At 55.1% G+C, this 10,420-nt stretch overlaps 5 protein-coding genes across 10 annotated transcripts; 2 read left to right on the plus strand and 3 right to left on the minus strand.

Annotated features, from left to right (window-relative positions):
- KVP17_005178 (uncharacterized protein) lies at window positions 1-193 on the minus strand (the record flags this gene model as incomplete). Its single annotated transcript, XM_068514984.1, has 1 exon — window positions 1-193. A coding segment is annotated over one exon (193 nt), but the record flags the coding sequence as incomplete, so codon positions are not given.
- A 34-nt stretch (window positions 194-227) lies between these two features.
- On the minus strand, window positions 228-2,936 carry KVP17_002823 (uncharacterized protein; the record flags this gene model as incomplete). 3 transcript variants are annotated; one of them, XM_068519476.1, is made up of 3 exons in its annotated part: window positions 228-402; window positions 428-754; window positions 784-2,936. In XM_068519476.1, 3 exons carry the CDS (start codon window positions 2,934-2,936, stop codon window positions 228-230), a joined length of 2,655 nt encoding a protein of 884 aa, XP_068371520.1. The 3 variants fall into 3 exon arrangements, with proteins under 3 accessions (XP_068371520.1, XP_068371519.1, XP_068371521.1); XM_068519475.1 differs by lacking the exon at window positions 784-2,936 and having other exon boundaries at window positions 250-690; XM_068519477.1 differs by lacking the exons at window positions 228-402; window positions 428-754 and having other exon boundaries at window positions 780-2,936.
- Window positions 2,937-3,078: 142 nt separating this feature from the next.
- KVP17_002825 (uncharacterized protein) lies at window positions 3,079-4,554 on the plus strand (the record flags this gene model as incomplete). The annotated part of the gene is made up of 1 exon (XM_068519482.1): window positions 3,079-4,554. The coding sequence occupies one exon, from the start codon at window positions 3,079-3,081 to the stop codon at window positions 4,552-4,554; it is 1,476 nt and encodes a 491-aa protein (XP_068371526.1).
- Window positions 4,555-4,840: 286 nt separating this feature from the next.
- On the plus strand, window positions 4,841-9,189 carry KVP17_002824 (uncharacterized protein; the record flags this gene model as incomplete). 4 transcript variants are annotated; one of them, XM_068519481.1, is made up of 7 exons in its annotated part: window positions 4,841-5,746; window positions 5,775-5,924; window positions 5,970-6,020; window positions 6,049-6,137; window positions 6,165-6,848; window positions 6,875-8,703; window positions 8,732-9,189. In XM_068519481.1, 7 exons carry the CDS (start codon window positions 4,841-4,843, stop codon window positions 9,187-9,189), a joined length of 4,167 nt encoding a protein of 1,388 aa, XP_068371525.1. The 4 variants fall into 4 exon arrangements, with proteins under 4 accessions (XP_068371525.1, XP_068371522.1, XP_068371523.1 ...); XM_068519480.1 differs by lacking the exons at window positions 4,841-5,746; window positions 5,775-5,924; window positions 5,970-6,020; window positions 6,049-6,137; window positions 6,165-6,848 and having other exon boundaries at window positions 6,876-8,703; XM_068519478.1 differs by lacking the exons at window positions 5,970-6,020; window positions 6,049-6,137; window positions 6,165-6,848; window positions 6,875-8,703; window positions 8,732-9,189 and having other exon boundaries at window positions 4,841-5,845.
- Window positions 9,190-9,196: 7 nt separating this feature from the next.
- On the minus strand, window positions 9,197-10,363 carry KVP17_002826 (uncharacterized protein; the record flags this gene model as incomplete). Its single annotated transcript, XM_068519484.1, has 1 exon — window positions 9,197-10,363. The coding sequence occupies one exon, from the start codon at window positions 10,361-10,363 to the stop codon at window positions 9,197-9,199; it is 1,167 nt and encodes a 388-aa protein (XP_068371527.1).
- Window positions 10,364-10,420: the final 57 nt, after the last annotated feature.

Below are 10,420 nucleotides of genomic sequence, written 5' to 3' on the forward strand. Positions count from 1 at the left end.
AGAAGACGTCCTGGTGCCGCAGCCACCCGTACGTGACGTTATCCTCGCAGAACAAAGGATTGGCCACCTGGTCGGGCTTGCAGAGCACCACACGCCGCAGGAACGGCTCCATGTTTACGTCTTCGATATCTCGGTAGACGCGCGAGATGATGAGCTTACCCTTCAGGTCGCAGACGGCAAGACTGCTGGCCATCGTGCTATTATAATAGGCCGCTTTTTTGACAGAGTTACTTCAGACACACACTACCATCATCGTCTGCCACCTCGGCCTCCTCTTCCACCGCGGCCTCCTCTTCCACCGCGGCCTCCTCTTCCACCGCGGCCTCGACCTCGTCCAGCTCGTCCGCTTCGCGCGCCATCAGCTTTCGCCGCGGAAGAGACTTCCGGCGTCGGTAACGCGTTCTTGTTCAGTAGCTCCCGCAAGCACACGGTGAGGTACGACGACTTTGGCAGCGAGCAGTGCAAGAGAGCTGCAGGCAGGGTCGGGAATTTCGGGCCTTCAGGCTCATCTCCTGTTCCGTCTTCTTTGACGGGCTCATCTTCATTAACATCTTTGAGTGGCTCGTCTTCCTTAACTTGGTTCTCCTTGGAGTTCAATGCCTTCTTGAAGTGAATGTCAACGTCGCTGAGGAGAAGTGGAGCGTCCCCGTTAACATTCTGAGCCTCGATGAACTCCCAGGAGAAATCCATTGGTTTGACAACCAAACGGCGGTAGTCGCCGACAACGCCAGGAACTTGGAATCTGTTGATATCTCTGAGTAATCGGACACCACGTGCGCTTACAGTCGCATGAACTGCTCGAGACTGAGTCCTAGTCGTAGCTGGCAGGCTTCATCGTAGGTGCTATTGAGGTAGGCCGGGTACTCCACCATGGTACCCACCACAGGAAGAACCACATCCTCGATGGTGAACGCCCCCACTTCCTCCGCCGTGATCACGTGAACCTGCTTGAACTGTTCCTCCTGCATCTTGGGCAGAGTCAGGTCGCCTGCGCGGACCTCGGTGCCGTGCAGGGCCATGCGCTGGCTAGCGACCATGTTCCAGACGACGGCTTGTGCGGCGTGTATGTATAGCGCAAGGCTGTTCCGCGGCATCTGGAGCAGGGCCGGAAGGAAGCCCTTGGGTTCCTTGGCCAGGTGGGTCAGGACCGCATGTTCCACATGGAAGTAGCGGGGGCACGCCTGCGCTGCGGCTACGCTGTCATTCTGCTGCAGATAGATCTCGCTGGCTTTCAGGCGCTTTGCAGGCCTGTTCATCGGTTCACTGGGACGCTTGCGAGACGCCTCCTCCAGTTGCTCTACCGAGAGACAACTGCCTTCGGTGTCCTCACAAATGCAAAGCTCAACATCTCCCGCGGAGGGGCTGGGACTTTCGACAGGAGTCGCGATTTCATCCGTCGACGCTCCAAGAAGGGACAAATCCCCCATGATAAGGCGAACCGCAGCCTGCCAGTCCTCTCTCAGGAGAGACGCCCCGACATGGTGAGTTCCAACACGATGGGTTCCGAAACGTTGGAGGCCGAAGAAGTTGATGAAGCCCCTAGACTGGAGACTTTCTACGGCCTCGGCCAGGCCCGACCCCTCTACATTGCGTAGGCAGACCTTGAAGTGATTCCCCTGCAATGCGCCAAGTCTGAGAGGCTCTTCAACGTACTCGAAATCTGAGACAAACACGTTGTTGTCCCAGGAAGGCGCCACTGTGGCTCGTTTGAGGTGCTCCGCGCTTGTCTTGTACGCCCGGACGTTCTGTACGGTAATACCTCGTCGGTCCTTGGTGCCAGCCCAGCTGAATTGTTTCTTGTTAATGTGGCACGCGTCAGCCACTCCTTGGATGGCTTCAGCCGTGTCCCGGTTCATCTTCCACAGGCGGAACTGCAGGTAAGGGGGGCGGTCTTTAGGCCACCGCTCCTTGTGAGAGTTCAGCCGCTTCTCCTTGACCTCGGAGGGCTCCACCAATGATCCACCATCTAGTAGTTTCCGGAGTACTAGGTGCGGGAAGACCTGCGATACACATATAGGTTTCGGCTGTACACGAAAAAGAAGAGCCGCGTCGCCTAGCTGGTCCACCCAGGTTTTGGTTACGCTGGCTTCAAGCGAGGATCCCGGCCAGAAAAACCGAGACAGGGCTCTTTCGGTATCATCGTGATCAGGGAAGACGAAGTCGTTTGCACCGACTTCGGAAGTCATGCCCGATTCAGCCTGAAGCTTTTGCGCTTCGGCGATTTCGAAGACATCGGAAGTAAGGAAGGGGAAATGCTCACGGATCAATGCGTGCATTCGTGTGCGAGTAAGTTTCCTCACATTGGCATCTGGAGAGCATGAAGCGCGAACTACGCCAGAGTCACCCTCAAGGAAGAGGGAAGGGGGCTTGGAGTAGGAGATGAAAGAGCTGAAATCAGCTGATACCTCGGCCTCCAGTTTGCGGGCCCTGTCAGGAACAATCTCGACCAGGTAACTGATCACACCTTTCTTCAGAAGAGCCTCGCTCTCTGGCCGGCACTCCTCGTAGGTGCGGTCCACCAGTTGCTGGTTGTGCCTGTGTGTATGTCTCAGCAGCTCGACAAACCGCTGCAAGCAGTCAATGTCCGCGTCGGAAAATGCTTGTCGCAGGCTCTCTCGGACTTCCGCCGAGATAAGGAACTCTGTTTCCAGATCCAGCATGTCACGACCGACGTCGATTTCTTTCTGCTCCCGGATCTCGCGCTTCACCTCGCTTTTCACGGTAACTGCGGAGAGATGCAGCACGTTCCCATCCAAGTCGATCTCGTGCACATGGAAGTCCTCGCATTGCTGCTTGTAGACCGCCGTAACACCTTCCACCGTAGCCGGCCGAAGTCGCCCTACTATACCCACAGCTCTCTCCCGATCGGCCAGAAGGTCAGCGTGGCGGAGTCGGAGCTCTTCCTCGATGGAAACTTGAAGTTCGGGGAGCAGCATATTCTGCCTTTAGGTCTGGAATCGCCAGATATGACTAGACGCCTGGTAGAGCTTTTCGGGCCTGGTGGCACGGGTCTGGAGCAGCGGGTGTGGTGTATGTGTGTATAGGTGTCATGTATACAGTAAATAAGGAGTTTGTCAGATGTTGTCCGAGTTGCGCAGTATCCTCAAAGAGGCAGGTCAGGAACAGATCCTAACCTTCGCCTCAGAGTTAACGCCCGAGCAGTTGGAACAACTGGCTAATGAAATCAGATCCGTCAATTTTGACGAGGTAAACAGCCTGTTCAAGGAGGTGACAACACGCACCCCTCAAAGCAGAGGGGCGGTTGGACCCCCAACACGACTTGACTGGCAGTCTAATGTGAACCTGGAGGGGCCGGTGTCCATCACCAGGTTGGCGGATGTGCCTGAGTCTGTGGTGGACTCTTGGGAGGAGTCGGGCTTCCGCATGATTGCGCAGCGCAAGCTGGGCGCCGTTGTCATGGCTGGCGGACAGGGCACGCGTTTGGGCTACGATGGGCCCAAGGGCTGCTTCCAAGTAGGACCCTTGAGCAAACGTTCGCTGTTCGAGCTGTTCTCCCAACGCTTAATCCGACTCCGTCACATGGCTGTCGAGAAGAACTTGGCGCCCAACCTTGGTGCGGTGCAGATTCCATTTGCAGTGATGACGTCCACTCACAACCACGACGAAACTGTTCGCTTCTTTGAGGAGAACAGCTATTTCGGCCTGGATTCGCAGTATGTGCGGTTCTTTAAGCAGATGATGATTCCTGCTTACGACATGCAAGGAAAGGTGCTTCTGGACCAGAAACACGGGATGTGCCTGTCCCCCAATGGCAATGGTGGCATCTTCAAGTCTATGGCTCGCACCGGCACCCTGCAGTGGCTCAAGGACCATGGAGTCGAATCGGTCCACGTCTTCGGCACTGACAACGTGCTTACTAAGGTGGCGGACCCCGTCTTCAACGGCTTTTGCCACTCCATGGGGGTAGAGGTTGGCAACAAGTGCACCGAGAAAACGGACCCCAACGAGAAGGTCGGTGTCATGGTCTCCAAGGTAATCGATGGAACTGAAAAGGCCTGCGTGGTGGACTACGCAGAGGTGAGTTCCGAGATGGCTCAAAGGGTCTGTCGCGAGGGAGGACCACTCGAGTTCTCGGCGGGAAATATCTGCAACCATTACTTCACCGTAGCTTTCATCGAAAAGTTGCTGAAGGCTGACGTGATGGAGCGAGACCACAACCTGCATCGCGCTGACAAAAAAATCACTCATGTGGATTTGACCACAGGGGAGCGCGTCACTCCCGATGTGATCAACGGCCTCAAGGTCGAGCTGTTCATCTTCGACTGCTTCCAGCTAGCCGCGCACGTTGTCGGTCTTGAGGTCCCGCGCGAGGCTGAGTTCGCGCCGGTGAAGAACGCCTCCGGCGCAGATTCGCCGCAAACGGCGGCCGAGCTCCTATGCGGCCTGCATGCCAAGTGGCTAGCTGACGCAGGAGCACACGTGAATGTGTCTGCCGGGCCTGTCGAAATTGCTCCTCGAGTGAGTTACAATGGCGAGAACCTTCAGAAGTACAGCGGTGAGGTGGTGAAGGGACCTCTCCGTATAGATGCATAGATGTGTAAAAATCAAAACGGCATTTCACCATTCCTACTTGCGCTGCTAAACGACGCAGAATCATGGTAGGCCTCCCAGGGGTCTATAACGCCTGCATCCGCACCCGCTCCACTCGTTGCTGGCATCTGATGTTCCCATCTGTGACGACTCGGCCTTTGAGCCGATTTCTGACGCCTATGCCAAGCTGGGAGAAACGGCTGTTCTAGTGGTGGGTGTTGGAGGTTTAGGGTGCGAGGTTCTGAAGAATTTGATTCTCGCGGGATTCAGAGAGATCCATGCAGTAGACATGGATTCTATTGAACAGAGCAATCTGAATCGCCAGCTGCTGTTCACAGAGACGAACGTCGGGCAACCGAAATGCACTGCAGCTGTAGAGTACCTCACTAGGAGGTTTTCGCATTTGAACCTGCGGCTAACAGGGCACGTCTGTCGCATCCAGGAGTTTGACGTCGATTTCCTCCGCCAGTTTCGTGTGATCATCGCCGGGCTGGACAACCTCGAAGCGCGCCGCTGGCTGAACCAGCGAGTGCTATCGCTGCCGCGACTCAACGCTGTCGGTGAGCCTGACCTGGAGAGCATGACGTTCCTGGTGGATGGCGGCACCGAGGGGTTCCGGGGACAAGCTCGTGTTATAGTTCCTTATGTCACGTCGTGTTTCGAGTGCTCTCTTGACCTCTTTCCGGCTCCTACCACCTATCCCCTTTGTACGATTGCCTCGACGCCTCGTATCCCGGAGCATTGTATTGAGTACGCTCTCGTTGTCCTGTGGCCTGACGTCCGAAAGGATCACTTTGACCCCGACGATGTTGACCACGCCCAATGGATCTACGAGAAAGCTCTGCAGCGAGCGAAGCAGTTTAACATTCCAGGCGTGACACTACATCTAACGCTAGGCGTAGTTAAGCGTATCGTACCGGCGGTGGCCTCCACCAACGCCGTAATCGCCGCAGTTTGCGTAACTGAGACTGTGAAACTGGTTACTGCCCTGGGCCATGTGTTGAACAACACACTCATGTTCATGGGTGACAACGGTGTATACGCCTCCGCTTTCAACTTCGAAAGGGTGGACAGCTGCGTCGTCTGTGCCACGACGCCAGTCACTGTTGAGTTCGACTGGAGCGATACTCTGCGAGTCAGTTTAGAGAAGCTCGAAACGGCACTGCGGGTTACGCGGGTCTCTGTGTGTAACGAGGTGGGTTGTTCTTGTGGAGACCACGCAGAGACATGTTGTATTTTTGCAGAACAAGGCAATGCGGGCTGCGTACGAACCCCGATTGCAGCGCTCTCTTGAGGAGCTGGCGGCCGATGACCTCATTCGAGAGGGGGAGCCGTGGCTGGTGACGAGCCCTGCCACGTCAAGTCCTTATCGAGTGATTCCTCGTATGATAATCTAATTCAAAATAATGCGCAGTCAGACCTCCGTTATGGCTGAAGAGCCAACAGAACAGGAACTTGATATCACCACAGTGGGGCAGCTGTCGCGACGCCACACAGATGGCGCAGGGTGCGCGCCTTTTCGAGGATTACCTCCTGTGGTGGCCATTGCTTCAGTTTCAGGACTTCGATATAGAAGACGAGTTCAAGTGAGGGGGAGGGCAGTTACTGAACAGCGAATACATGAGTAGCTTCCTCAAGATCCAGGTGCAGTTCTACTGCACGCTGGTCGTGAGCGTGTCTGTTTTGGCTTGTGGGATCGTCTACAGCATCGAAGACTCGCTGAACATTTTCGAGCCCCTGTGGATCAACACATTGTGGGTTCATATGGGACTCTCGGTTGTGTGCAACCTCGGGGCAATCTTCCTTATCTGGTTCGACTTGAAGATGGGATGGAAAATCCCCGCCTATCGGTGGTTCGGTCTGATCATGACCTTCCAGATATTTGGTCTCTGGATTTACTCGCCGTACCTCTGGTTGACTCTGGATGAACCTCATATCACAACTAGAATCCTTTCTAATACAGACTTCATGATTCCTTCTCGCTCATTCACATTCTCTTACATATGGTCGTCTGCGACGGTCCTCCAGGAAAACACCATCGGAGGTGTGACGTTCAACCATCTTCTGACACGTTACGTCCATGCTGGTACCGACCCTGTGGCCGGGTTGATCACGAGCCTCACGGATATGATCTGCGACGATGACCAGATGCGTCTGCAGCTCGTTTGGGCTGCCTGTCCTGAGAGAGGCTGCGAAGGGCAGGACGCACCTTGGCCCGCAGCATTCCTGATGGACTCCTCCTGCCTTCCCGAGTACTATCTGGACTCCGACGCTATGGAGCCGGATTGGCCAATAGTGTGAGAGAGGCAGGACCTGCACACAGCATGAATATACGGTACCCCAACCTAGAAAAGCTCGCCAAGGGCGTGCTTGAGCCAGTCAGTTTCGACTTGCCCACAGACGGATACATCCAGGTGCTCGGTGTGATTCGCTCCTTGTGGTTCCTGTTCGACAGCCTCATGTTCTTCGCCTGGCACGACAAACTGGAGTACTTGTTGGCCTTCGGAGCGATGATCGGCATGGACGTGTTCACCTCCGAGCCGATATCCGTGTCTCTGTGGCTCCACCTGGGCTACCTCTTCTGCCGAATGGTAGGATCCATTGTCAGGTTTAAGGCCTTTGAAGAAGTGGTCAGTCTGTGGGAGAACGTCGTCGTACAATCTTTACTGGACATCTTCCTTTTCTGCTTGATCGTTTACATGAGGTTTACGGTCGAGATCAAAGAGAGGATGGATTTCATATCGCACCGGGACCATCAACACCGAATCGAATCCCTCAAGGCTAAGCTCGAGATCGGAGCAGCTACTGGCCAAGCTCAGGTCCGCAGCGGCATTGAACATCTTACTGACTTAGTACGATCTGCGAAAGTAGGACTGGAGACCCTTATTCCTGGATGTCGTGGACACTCTGCGTTGGAGGAGTGTCTGGAGATCCTGAGCCACACCAGCACTCTTCACTCGGTGAAGTTCAACAACCTTTCTGATAACGACACCAAGACTGTGGAGACATTCATGACGGCGTACGACGAGAGCCAGCTTGGTTTGCAAGCGAAAACAACAGTGCTGAAGAAGGCTAGCGAAGACCGCACGCCGCGGTTCGTCCGGAACATGCCGTTAGGTTTGGAGGAGGTTGGTCATAGGTGGGACCTGGACTTCATCACGCCTTTCGAAGGCCGAAAAGACTCCCTGTACGAGACCGCGCTTGCGCTCCTGGAACCCTATCTCGCGGACCTTGACGCTCCCACAGAGGTCGTTGCACGATTCTGCCGGCACCTGGGGGCCTCCTACTTCAGTAACCCCTACCACAACCAAACACACGGAGCAGTCGTCGCACACTGCCTGGAGTACTTGGTCAGAAACGTTCCGCTGGCGACCACTGGGTTCACACGCCTGGAACGGGCGGGATTCATTATCGCTGCGTTGGCACATGACGTATGTCATCCAGGAAAGACCAACAACTTCATTGTTCTAACAAATGATCCAATCGCTATTCTGTACAACGATAATTCTCCTCTTGAGAACATGCACTCCTGCATTTTGTTTACTCTATTGGAAGACCCGCGCTGTGCAGTCTTCGAGAGCATCGAGAAGTCCACACTGGTGGGCATGAAGAAGCTGATGATCAAGATGATCATGAGTACGGATATGGCTTTCCACTTCGAAATCGTCTCAAACTTCCGAGTTCGTCGACATGCCGCCGACTTCAGCGTGAAGAAACAGGAAGACGCCGAACTCTTGTCTGGAATTCTGATCAAGTGTGCCGACATCTCCCATGTATGCATGCCCTGGGCGCAGCACATGGATTGGAGTCTGCGAGTGGTGGAGGAATTCTACCAGCAAGGGGAGGCCGAGATGCTCATGGGCATTCAAGTATCACCTATGTGCGACAAAAGCACCCATAGGCGATTCGCAAAGAGCCAAGCGACTTTCCTCGAATTCATTGGGATCCCCATCTACGCCGAAGTCGCCAAAGAGAACCGCGAATTAGAAATCCTGACCACCACAGTAAAAGGCAACATCAGTCATTGGGAGAAGCTATATCGGGAGAGTCAGATGATTAACATCCCCTCGGAGCTTAAGCAATGCAAGTCAGCCGAGCACCTGGCATTAGCCCGGACAACTCTCATCGACAAGATCTACACGTTGTATGGAAGTGAGGTTTCTATTTACCGCTCACGCAGAACTGGAAAAGCATCTGCAGGACATGGAGATTATGGCTCTAATCGCGCAGGACAAAATCCGCAATCGGGGAGAGGTGCTCAAAATTCATAAGCACAGTCAGACATCGAATGAGCTCCTGATGTTGGCCCAATCACGCCACAAACAACGACAGGAACGAGGAGAACTCGAACCTGTAGTCCTTACCAAGGAGCGCCCTCCGCCGTCCTCATCTCCTTCCAGCTCGCCCCCGGAGGGCTCTCCTCACGGCTCCCCTCGCGTCCGAAGGGCCGATTCAGTGGCTCAGAACCGGAAAGAGAAGCGGCGTATGCTGCGGCAAGCCCGCCGGCGCCGCGAGCGGCGGGCCAACGCGAAGTTCTCCCAGTTGCTGGAGTCAGGTTTCATGTCCTCCCGCGAAGTAGTCGACGAGAAGCGGCGCAGATCCACTGCGGTGTCCTACATTGAGAATCATATCGACTGACAAAGGGCTACACGTTCTCACAGTGCTGACGCCCCGCGATGGCAGAGATGGCGGCGGCGGCAGCACTCAGTCGCGTATGGTCACTGGGTCGAGTGTAGCGTTGCATGCTTTTACGCGTTCTATCTGCTGCGCTGACATCTCCCTCCGCCTCAGCACTCTGTAGCTTCGACTCGAGCTCCGAAATTTTCTCAGCCAATCTGACCGTAGGATCGGGAACGTCCACAGTAACTTGCGCCTCCAAGCTCCTATCCAAGTACTCGTCCTGGTCCTCGTCCACTAACGACTTATCGTAGACCACCGCATCACGCTTCAATCGTTCCCAGAACCCCTCCGCGTCTTCGTTAGCCTGATTCAGGTGGCGTAGATGCCGGGAGCTCAACGTCCACCCGAACAAGTCGCCAATACGTTCGGTTGCACAGATCACTTGGTCTCGAACCTCTTCGCACGAGAGGGCCACCTTCTCCACCTGCGGCGCCAGCCGCCTTCTCTGGCTGGCGGAGCTTCCGTCCAGCTTCTGCCGGAGATCAGCACTGCGACGATACACCTCATCCAGTGTCACATACAGATCGCCCACATCGTCGAGCGCCGCAGATTGGTCCTCGCTGAGATTGGCGAAATGAGCTTTGACTTTGGTAGTATCCAGTCGGGACGCATTCCAGTCGAAGAAGTCATCGATCTCAGACGCCGCCTGCTCGAGACGAGGCAGCTTCTTTAACCTATCCGCCATCTGTTCTCGCGCTCTTTTGCTATTCAAGCGTGTAGGCGCCTCATCGAATAACGGGTCATAGTCCTGCTCCTCGTCCGAAGAAGACTCCGGCAAGGGAATGGAGTACTCACGTTCCACCACGTATCGTCGACCCAGATGCTGGTTGCTGAGTGCGATCTGGTCTCCCGTCACGATCTCAATATGCTTCTCTTTCGCCACCTGCCGAGCATTGACAATTGTAGTGCCGCTGAAGTCGAACACGTGAAGAGAGTCGCACTCTCCATACTGCAGCACAAGGTGCAGCTCCTCCGCCTCGACGTCAACGATGTCACACTCTGTATGGGAGCCCAGCCGCAGGAAGTGGGCCCCCTTTGGCCATGGCGTCGCCTGTAGAACCACACCCGCCTCTATGAGCTGTATTTGCAGAGCCTGCGCTGGCGCTTTGGTCCAGTCAGGTTCGTTATACATAGAATTGTTCATTTTCTCCACTATCATTCGTTGAGCGTCATACCTCGCGGTTGTACA

This window comes from the organism of the source record quoted next (genome assembly GCF_019968985.1).
Source record: "MAG: Porospora cf. gigantea B chromosome Unknown PgB_NODE_826_length_10420_cov_136.899, whole genome shotgun sequence".
Taxonomy (NCBI): domain Eukaryota; phylum Apicomplexa; class Conoidasida; order Eugregarinorida; family Porosporidae; genus Porospora; species Porospora cf. gigantea B.